Here is a 10,723-nt window from a genome sequence, read left to right as displayed (position 1 = left end):
AAAAGCAAAGGATTTTCTAATCCATCCTTTATTGAGGTGGCTGGTTTTCGGCAGCGCAACCTTTTTTATGTGTGAGAAGGCTGGCCTGTAATTTGGGTAGCCACGGCGACCAGAGGGACTTGTAATAAAACGAGACTCTATTCTGGGATGCTCTGTAATAATGGACGCCACCATCCACTCCTCTTGTTAGAGATGGATGGATGGATAGATGGATAGATGGATCATATGTGGACAGACTGAAGGACATATGGACTGCGAGTGGACATCTGTGCTGTGTGAGGAATGGAAAAAGTCCAAAAGAGGATGGCTTGTAAGAGCCATCATGAATGGAATGACAGATGACATGAACTAAACTACCTGTTTACATCACTCACTTTCAAACTCCTTCCACTCCTTTTCATTCAAACCTACTAGTTCTCATCAATACCTGGCACAGGCTCTGAGTGGCCATCATGCCCTTCAACACTGTAACAAGTCTATGTGGTTGAATTTCTGCATTCAGACACCTCTCTATAATCTCCACGCCATGTTAACAGTCACCCATTATGCCAAGGCCATAATTAGGAAATCACATTGGCATATACATCCTGTCATTAGAAGTGTCTATTGCTATTGCATTGTAATTACATTTTAGTAGGTTGTTATTACACCATTTAGAAGCTGTCCGTCTTACCTCAATCTCCTCCTTAATTGGTTATGTTGGTCTGTCCCGCCCCCTGGGTCCGCCCACCTCTTTGACGGAACATTCCAGTGGTCTATGCATTTTAAGCTGGAGAGTATTACAACCGAGTCTAATATGCCACAGAATGAAAGAAATGAAGGAGAAAAAAATTGGGAAGAGAGAGGCAGAGAAATTGGAAAAAGGCAGAACTTGGAAAGAAGAATAAAAAAAGGTTTGAGAGGACATGAAAGAAGGAAAAAGGGTGAAAAACACAGTTTTCTTGTTGCATGACAGATTCCCTCCCAGCCAACCAAGGCTTGTCCTTTAATACCCAGAAGCCTTCATGTGGTTTCTCAACGATTGCACATGGGGCAAAGCTGACCACATTTCTGCCACGCTGCTTATTATACTGCATTGCTCACACTCTTCATATGTGTGTCTGAGTGTGTGTGTGTGAGCACAAGTGCCCATCTACAGTAAATGTGTACACATCCATATGAGCCTGTTGGAAAGAAGTGGCAGTCATGCAGAGAAGCATTCAATGAGACTTGCACGTCTTAATTTGTCAACAAGTTGGGGATGGATGAAGAGAGGAAACCAGAGGAAAGTTTGCAAGATGTGTGGAAAGCAAGAAAACCCAAATCAATACTGATAGTAATTCCATTTTGCCCCCCATGGATTGATACCTTCTAATTAGCATATGTTGTAATGTCATCAGTGGGTGATGATAACACATATTTTTGGAAAAATAATAGGATCTGTTGTTAGAAGTCAAAACTACAAAAAGATTGATGAACCCTCTGTAACATCACCCATAGGTCTCCTGAAGCTCATCATCACCATCTGGACCAGGACCTGATCCCAGCAAAGTCCTGGTACAGTTGTCAAATCAGATACCAGACTGTAAAAATGTTTAGTTCTCTTGTAAAGTTGGACAAATTAACTAAATTTTATATCCAGCCTCAGGTGTCCAATCGTTGAACTCCAATTAAGCAGAACTAGGGGAGCAAAAAGTTTCCTAACATACACACAAAATATGAGCAACATCATTTTGACTAATCCTATGGTATACACATGTGAATGCTATACATGCTCACCCACACAAATAAAGGCCCACTGGACATAGTGCATGAGTTTTCCACCACCGTCAAAGGCAAGAATAGAAGGATGAAGGAGAGGAAAAAGAAGGACGGAGGCTATGACATGGAGCGAAACATGTGTTCCCTTCTGACCACAAGGACTTCCTCTTTATGATCTTGATGACCGGGCTTGTACACAGCATGTACACATGACATACATACACATCCACATAAAACACGCCTTCCACAAACTTCCTATGAACCAGATATATGGTTAAAGACAAGCCTATAAAACAATACTAAAAAATGTACTGATGATTAATCACACAGGGAAGGCATGAATAAAGCCCCAGAGACATGCAAAGAGAATGATCATGTATGCTGAATATAGTCATGTACTGTTGATGATATTATCTGACAGTTATAATCTGCATTTGACTTGTTTGATGACTTTGCAATTTGTTCATTCAGAAAGTAGCAGACGTCATTCATTTTTTTCTCATTAAACGCCACTGAATACCACATAAAAACACAACTTTAGGAAATTTTAACAGTCTGACCATTTGTTCTGCTACAGTTCTTACTCTTTTCTAACTATAGCAATATACATTCAGAGAGAGATGGCTGGGTTCAGCCTACTTTAAACAGCTGTACTGTGTGAATGCTGGTGCCATGCTCTTATATTTAGGCTCGGTGTATAATACTGATTCTCTCACATTGTCGCACCACAGATTATTTTTATTTGGTTTTTGCTACCCTCTGCTGGTCAACACTGAAACATCAACAACATCACAACAATAATGTGCTCTTTTGGACATACACAGGAAAATAATTTGAACAACAGGTACCTTAAATGAAAGATGTTTCAGAGCCACAAACATGATTAAAAAAACCAAAATAATAATAATAATGTTAGTACATGTTAAATCATATCTGGGTATTTGCTATGTTTAGACTGATTATGGCAGAATCCAGGTGATAACTGTTTCCCTGCGTTTTCGGTATGTGTTTTTCTGTGTATAAAGCACATGTAAATTATAGTCTTTCAGCAGCTGAAAGCAGCAGCAGTGTTTAGAACAAATAAAGGAACACACACACACACACACTGTGCATAGCTTATTGTAGCTTTGTGTTGAAAGAAGTGTGTCTAGTGAGCTCTAAAAAGTTGTCAAATGGCCAATTATAGCCATCCAAATAGGGCTAGAGCTATGTGCATCCTTATGTGTGTGTCTGAGTGCCCGTGTGTGCGGACAGGAAGTGGTGGTGCTGGTTTGAGGTCAGTGGCAGGAAAGAATGGTAACTATGCTGTTGCTGAGACAACAGCTGGTCACAGCACAAGCCGTGGGTTTCCTGACACACTGCAGCCTGAAACCGCATCCCACCATCACTCCATCCATCTGTCTGTCCATGTACCTGGTGCCTCTGTGTCACTGATCATTACTCACAGTTAAGGGTTTCATTGAATCACCTTCATACCTTCTGCCCCCTTCCGTGCATTTATTTGTCTCAAACTATCTTTTCTCTTTTTTTTAATTCACCCCACAGCACTCCAACACCCCACTCCATTCCCAGTGGCATCTATATAAAATGCTTCCTTACTAAATGCTGCTCCACCCTTCTCTTTAAACATTAAACACTGCACAGGGTGACCACAGGAACTAAAAGGCTGTGTTTCTGTGCTGTTTACTAGCCTCAGGCAGACCGCATCCCTCTTATTCAGATCTGGGCCCACAACCATCCACAAAAAAAATAAGAGAGGGACCAAATGATATCACCACAGTGAGGAAACTCATCATCTGTGACACCTATGACATTTTTATACACTCTACAGTGGTCAGTACTTTTTTCCGCTGCCAAAATAATATTTAGCCTATATCATGTTTAACATCATATGACTCTTAGCAGGTAATATCAACAAACATGTACTTTGTTTTGTTCTGTTATAAAGAGCCTACACTGTAGAACAATGGTCATTATGAATAATTACAATTAACAAGTGTTTAAAGCCTCATGCATGATAATACAGAGCTACCACAATAAGATATCAGACACCTCACAAAAGTCTGGGGTCCAAGGCGAAGGCCATCAAAGCCCAAGCTACGACTCCACCAGCAGATGTCAGTGTTGCCAAAGAAATGCTTTTGTGTCAGGTTAACAGGTTCGACAGTCAGGAGCCTGGCTTTGGATCCATCAGCAGCACAGGCCTATAGCAGCACAGCTCAGGTGATGGGCAAGAGTTAACTGAGCCTGCTATGGGCTTTAGTCTCAGTCTCAGCTTTGTCAAGCGAACTATAAACTTAATCAAATAAGAAGTCTATGTGTAAAAGGAGACACCACCAAAGATGTTTAGATGACAATATTATGAAGGTAGAAACTGTTTTGTATACACAATGGTCTGCTGGTCACACATTTTTCACATGAAGGCACTGACAGAGAAGAACTACAAGTAAATTCAATTGAAATGAATTACAAAAAAAACTTGTTATTTTATATTTTATTTTATAATTAATGTGAGCCATTAAAACACTGCTTATTTTAACTTCCGTGTGCCATCTTTAGTTTGGAGAGCAGTTGTTTCCTGCTGATTTGCGCATGCGCAGAGCCAACAGGCAGCAGTCAGCTCCGCCAGCTCAGCTGACAGCAGCAGCAGCTTCTCGGCAGTCAGATGATCATGGCAGACTCTGGAAGTAGCGAAGAAGTAGCCGTGATCGGTAACACCGACCTCACTTCAGCGGAATCAGAGAACAACATTATAAACACGGTCGTACTTTTTAGTTCTTCTTGTCACACTTGTTTTTTATTTTAAAAGTCTGTTTTACGATTGGAAAACATCCCCACTAAGGCCTAATGTTAGCTAGCTAGCGTCAAATGGAGTTAGTATATAGAGATTTTCCCAAAGTTTTTGTTAAAGCTGCAAGAGTTTTATGATACTTTAATTACAGTCACTGCTAAATATACCTGCACGTTTTGCATTGTTACGTTAAAGCTATCAAATAAGCTTAACTTTCTTCTAAAACAGTAGTTTACAACTTCTTTGTAAACTTTACTCGTGATGCTAGCCTGTTAGCTAGCATATATGGAAACATACGTTAAAGCTAGAGTTTGTTGTCTTTGGACTAGTCTTGTCTATAAACTAGGTCTTTGTGTCCTGTAAGTCTCAACGTGGTGCCAAATAAAGAACATTATTGATGAGAAGGCGATTTCTTCCATCACTTTATTACACTACATCACACTTTATTAGTGTTAGGTTGTTGTCTTGTGACCTGTCATAAAGTGTGCAGGAAATTACTGTTTACCTGCTTCAATGCATGTCTGTCTGTTTACCTGATGCAAATTTGTCATGATGCTTCCTTATTTGTTTTACATCCCTATTTTATATGACCTTGCCTGTCATTTGTTTGTGTAGATGGTGGAAAGAGGGACAGCCCTGCTGAGAAAAATGGAGATAAATGTAGCAGAGGCAGAGAAGAGAACGGGAAAGAACACGGTTAACATGCAAGAAACCTATACTGTCTACCTCATAGAAGTACGGTAGGTTGTAAAGTGGATCACATGGTTTTCCTCTTTCACATAATCAGAGTACTGAAGATCTTGTTTTGTCTTGCATGGTTTTGTAAATACTACATTTTGCATCTCTGTATAATTAACGCAGTGGTCACATTGTGTGCTCATGTATACAGCAAAGTATTTGGCGGCTGTGATGAGAACCGCTCCAGCACACTCCACATAATTGAACCTGGTTTAATTAAACCTGGTCAAGAAAGGACCAGGTTTTTGAAGGCATGGACTTTGTTTTCCCATCTCTGCTTTAGAAATCAGAGTTAGGGTAGTAGCAGTATAATTATTTACACTTGTGTCAAACAGCTTTTTTTCCCTCTGCAGACCGGCAGAAACAGTCCCAGAGGGAGGTACACAAGCTCCACCTGACACTTTGTGGAGACGCTACAGTGAGTTTGAGCTGCTCAGAACATACCTCCTTGTCACTTACCCCTACATCATCGTTCCCCCACTGCCAGAGAAAAGGGTGAGTGACACAGGGGTAGTGAGAAAAGATGATTCAGTATACATAATTATAGAAAGTTTGCCCTGCATTTCTTATTTGTAGTTGTTGGTTTACCCCATTTGTCTTTTTGTGTGTCATGTAGGCTGAGTTCGTGTGGCATAAGCTTTCAGCAGACAACCTTGACCCAGATTTTGTTGAGCGAAGGAGAGTCGGTCTGGAAAACTTTCTGTTGCGTGTTGCATCACATCCTGTCCTTTCCAACGACAAGATTTTCTTCCTGTTTCTCACAGAGGTTAGCAGCTACACATATCTCACAATGTTCCTTAGCAGTCTGGTGCCATACATATACAGGCACAGATTCCACACAACAGAGTTGTATGAGTACAGAATGAAAAAAAAAATGATAAGGTTGCATTTGTTGGAGGATATTGCTACAGGACACAGACAGAGAGCAAGTAATATAAAACTGCGATTTCAGCAGAAGGTACTGTGCCATGTAAGAAAGGGAGGCTGAACTGTCCCTGCAGCGGTTACACAGTAATCTCAATAACATTATTGAGAAAGGCAACACCTCACAGCTCATAAATCTGTTTTGTTCCTTATCTGTCAGCATGGTGGTGAAAATGAGTTCTTTCTGAGTTATCATTCTCATGTTGAAAAATGGTTTTGTCCATTGGATGCAACATTAAACTGAACTCCTGGATTTGTGTTTCTTCGTAGCCTGTAGCAATATACTCCTCTGCACCTTGCTCTGCTTTTTTGCTTTAGGGTTCTTCTCATCTAGATGACTCATATTTTATACACAATGGTTAATGTACCCTTCTGTCTATTCTCAGGAGAAAGGATGGAGGGAGGCAGTTCTTGAGACAGGTTTCCAAGACAAGGTACAGTTAGCTGTGCTTCATCTCTTTTCCTTTAGTAGTAGAGCCAGTTGTGCTTTACATCAAGTGTTTGAGTTTCTTTAGTGAAAATGTGTTGCTAACTAATATTATCAGAGGTTCAGGCTTTGTTTTATCACCTCAGGCATATGAAAGTTAAATAGATTCTTTTGTGATCCATCTTCTGAACCTGTGTAATTCTGTTCCCTGCCAGGCTGACTCCAGACTAAAGTCTTTGAGTGCCATGTTCAGAGTCAAGAACCCTGACAAGTAGGTGTCAAACAGACATGCATTTAGGGGGTTTTATTTAGAAAATGTAAAATGATTTTGGTTTGAAATAATTTATACAAGTCATACAGTTTATGATTTTGATTGAAGAACCACAAGGAAAAAAAAATCCTCCTGAAACTGTTAAGGCCTGTCTGTTAATAAACAGACTGAATTAATAATTGCTGTGGCAAAAGTTTGTATGGTAATGATAGCTTTGGGATATTTTTTAAATTCGCAGACATTTAACAGTAATTTACTCTGGTGCAGCACAAACCAAACACAGAGAATGGGTTTGTATTCAATATGTAAACAGATGGTATTACAAAATGTTTGTTGTGTTCACCAGGCGATTCACAGCACTGAAACACTACAGTGACGAGCTGAATACTGTCATCTCTCAGTTACTCAGGGTGCGAGCGGTGAGTTTCAGCACACTGCAAGTTTAGACTTGTCCATAGCTTATACTATGTTCACTCAATTTGCATGTTGCATATAATATTTGTATTCCTTTTTGAATACTTGTTGAAACCCAAATTAGATCGACATTTAGTCTGTCAACTCTTAGAGTTTTTGATTAGCATCTAGCTTGGATGTTTTGTTACTTCTCTGCTCGTTGTGATCCAGCTTGAACTATTTTTTCAGTGTTCATCTGTGTCACCTAGGGGCCTAAAACAAAAGCACATTCAAAGTATAAAGTTGTAAGTTGAAAGATGTTGCTGATTATGATTTCATTGTTACTACAGCGAGTAGCAGACAGGCTGTATGGAGTTTACAAAGTCCACGGCAACTATGGCAGAGTTTTCAGGTGAGAAAAATCATTTTTAGGACTTAATATAGAAGGTTGCTGAATTCTATTCACACAAGGCTGGATTGTTATGTCTGCAGTGAGTGGAGTGCTATAGAAAAGGAGATGGGAGACGGACTGCAGAGTGCTGGACACCACATGGACACGTAAGTAATAGATTATTTATCTGCTTGAACTAGTGTAGCGTCTCACTTCCTGATACGTAAAGGCCGCAGCTCACTTATAAATGTCACTGTGTGTGTGGTTAGGTACGCTGCATCAATAGATGACATTCTGGAAGAAGAAGAGCACTATGCAGACCAACTGAAAGAATACCTCTTCTACACTGATGCAGTCAGGTCAGTGAGTGTGTAGAGGAAAGAAACAAATCATGGAATACTTGTTTATTTTACACAAAAAATGAATATACAGAGAAACGTTTTTCCGTTTCTGACAGCTTGAGGTGGTTTGATTCAAGGTTGATTTTAATCTAGCTCTGTTCTAATTTTTGTGTTTATTAAGGTCAGTATGTAGGAAACATGAGTTGATCCAGTATGAGTTGGAGATGACAGCGCAGGAACTTGCCCACAAGAAGCAACAGAAAGAAGAACTGGCAACTGGGGTAATTCAGCTCTTCAGTTCATTTATCAGCAATGACAGTGTTCATGAATCAACAGAATGACCTGTAAATGAACAAAGGTCGGCCTTGCTTATTATCTCTCATTTTCTCCCTCACACTAAGTTACCAATACATGATTTGACAGAATATTGGTTTTGATTATAATTGATTATATAATTTGTGTGTATGTGTGTGTCTGTGTGAGTGCAGACAGTACGGATCTTCTCTCTGAAGGGAATGACCAGTAAGCTGTTTGGCCAAGAGACCCAGGAACAGAGGGAGGTCAAGTTAGCAGCCCTCGAGCAGAGTATCCAGGAGGGAGAGGAAATGGTCAAACAGAAGAACACGGAGTGCCAGTAAGCCCAACATCATCCTTTATCTCAGCTGTCTGACTTTTGAATTTCTACATTTCCTTCCTTTCTCCATCATGTTTCTTCCTCTTTGTTCATTATGTTTCTGCCAGTGCTTCATGTCCACACAAAAGGACTGACAATATACTGTGTGTCGTTTGTCACTGTGTCATCAGAGAATTTGTGCAAGCAGCCTGGGACGACATTGAACGGTTTAAAGAGCAGAAAGACAAAGATTTACGTGAAGCATTAATCAACTATGCCATTATGCAGATCAGCATGTGTAAAAAGGTTTGTATGTTTCCTTTCCACTGGCTTTGGTTAACATGTTTTGTTAAAGCATTGTTACTCCTGATGTTTCTCCACAATCTTAGAGACATTTTTTCTTATTTTAGGGAATCCAGGTGTGGTCCAATGCCAAGGAGTGCTTCAACAAAATGTGAGCCAATCATGCTCTCCACCAAAACAATAGTCATTCTGATTGTACAGACTGGGACGGTCGGCCAACACCACAGGAAAAAGGATTACTGCCTTCACTTTGTTTTCTATGTTGCATTCACACACAATTATTTAGAAAGAAGTGAGTCATTAAGAAGATTGTTTCCTTTTACATTCACATTTCTTATCATTCTGCTTATATAATCTCTACTAATGCACAGACAGTCCAGCTTTCCAACAGTCTTCCCTTATTCCAGATCTTAAATGAAATGTGCCTCTGATGGTGCCTGATGCTGCACAGCTGTACAGCTATTACCTCCTCCTTCAGAAGAGGTTTTTTTTTTATTAATGCTTATCCATGAGAAGGTGGGCTTTTGGTCTGTATGACTGATATGAAAGGCAGTCTTACTAGTTTAAGTTCTGATTAATTGTTGATATTCAAATTGACAATAAGCTGAAGAATGGAAGAAAAAAATGAGATAGCACTACTGAGCAGGGTGATGCTAACCTTTGAGCTAATGTGGCACTTTTTTTCCAAATACAGAAGGTGTTGGTGAATTAGCCAGGGATTTCCTGCCAATGTATTGTCAAAATATAAACTGAAAAGCTAAATTCATGTAAAATGAAATGCTGGTAATTTGGCTGTTTGGTACAGAAACATGGATCATACTTCAGAAAGCCACTACACTTTAAGATTTCCTTTGTTTGTGACCTGACTTTATGTTATAATGATGACCAAGTGCTTTTATGGTACAGATCACAGGCTGAACATCCACAAGAAGGGTTAGGGTAGGTATTTTAATTCATATACATATTTATAGTTGTTCTGTGCCAGAAGAGCTGTGACTAAATGGAGTCAGAAGAGCCTCGCACCACTCTGTTTACTTCCTTGCATACGTCCTTGATCTAACAGGTGCTTAATGTTTAAAGCAGATCCATCGCTGAGCCTTTTCTTTGCCGTTGAGCTTTCTAAAAGATTGAGTACGAACATTAGTTTAGTACACGTTTAACAGAGGTACAATGGCATGGACACACAGGAGTTCTTCAGCTCAGTGTAAATCTGTAAGAGTTGACCAAATGTGTGATTTATTATGAATACTGTACCCTACAGGTAATGATGCACCTTTGTTTTTCCTTATAATATCTGTCTGAAGAAATTACAATGGTTCCAAATGAATCTGACATCTGAATGTTGTGCTAAGATCAACAAATTCAAGTTTTTTTTTCAGAATAAACAAAATCAGTTTGCTGAAATTATCTCAGATTGAGGCTTTATGTATGTTTTTTATAATAAATGTGTCACATGTAATCTTTATACTAAGACACTAATAAACATGTTTCTTTTTAACTACTTTTTACATTTTTGTCTGTGGCTGAAATGTGGGAGAAACTGCCTTTAATGACACAGTCTAAAGGTCAAAGTGTTGTTATCCATCTGTATCATAATAACACAGAGGCTTACCCCTATGTTACCATAACCTTTTCTCCTTGTCACATGGTGAGACAAAATCAAATGGTGTGTGTGTGTGTGTGTTTACAGTCATATATGCCAACAATGCAAAAAATATTCTTCCCACTGATTCATGCATGAATCCTGAATAATCGCTTTCTTCCCCACACTGAGAGCAGCAGATGTGTTAT

The 10,723-nt window shown here is 39.5% G+C and overlaps 1 protein-coding gene across 1 annotated transcript; it reads left to right on the top strand.

The window, feature by feature from the left end:
• Positions 1-4,352: 4,352 nt before the first annotated feature.
• LOC114426768 (sorting nexin-4-like) lies at positions 4,353-10,339 on the top strand. The gene is made up of 14 exons (XM_028394384.1): positions 4,353-4,501; positions 5,147-5,271; positions 5,623-5,764; positions 5,886-6,035; positions 6,580-6,627; positions 6,836-6,891; positions 7,238-7,310; positions 7,635-7,696; positions 7,777-7,842; positions 7,945-8,034; positions 8,198-8,297; positions 8,505-8,650; positions 8,821-8,935; positions 9,040-10,339. Exons 1-14 carry the CDS (start codon positions 4,406-4,408, stop codon positions 9,085-9,087), a joined length of 1,317 nt encoding a protein of 438 aa, XP_028250185.1. The 5' UTR covers positions 4,353-4,405; the 3' UTR covers positions 9,088-10,339.
• The last annotated feature ends 384 nt before the right edge of the window (positions 10,340-10,723 follow it).

This window comes from Parambassis ranga, chromosome 21, assembly GCF_900634625.1.
Source record: "Parambassis ranga chromosome 21, fParRan2.1, whole genome shotgun sequence".
NCBI lineage: Eukaryota > Metazoa > Chordata > Actinopteri > Ambassidae > Parambassis > Parambassis ranga.
This window is presented reverse-complemented; position numbering and strand designations above follow the sequence as displayed.

Excerpts from the sequence above, each read along its gene's own strand:
- LOC114426768 (XM_028394384.1), top strand. The coding sequence starts at position 4,406 with ATGATCATGGCAGACTCTGGAAGTAGCGAAGAAGTAGCCGTGATCGGT. Across the intron at positions 6,036-6,579 it reads TCTTCCTGTTTCTCACAGAG|GAGAAAGGATGGAGGGAGGC; the intron begins GTTAGCAGCTAC and ends GTCTATTCTCAG. Across the intron at positions 7,843-7,944 it reads GCTGGACACCACATGGACAC|GTACGCTGCATCAATAGATG; the intron begins GTAAGTAATAGA and ends GTGTGTGGTTAG.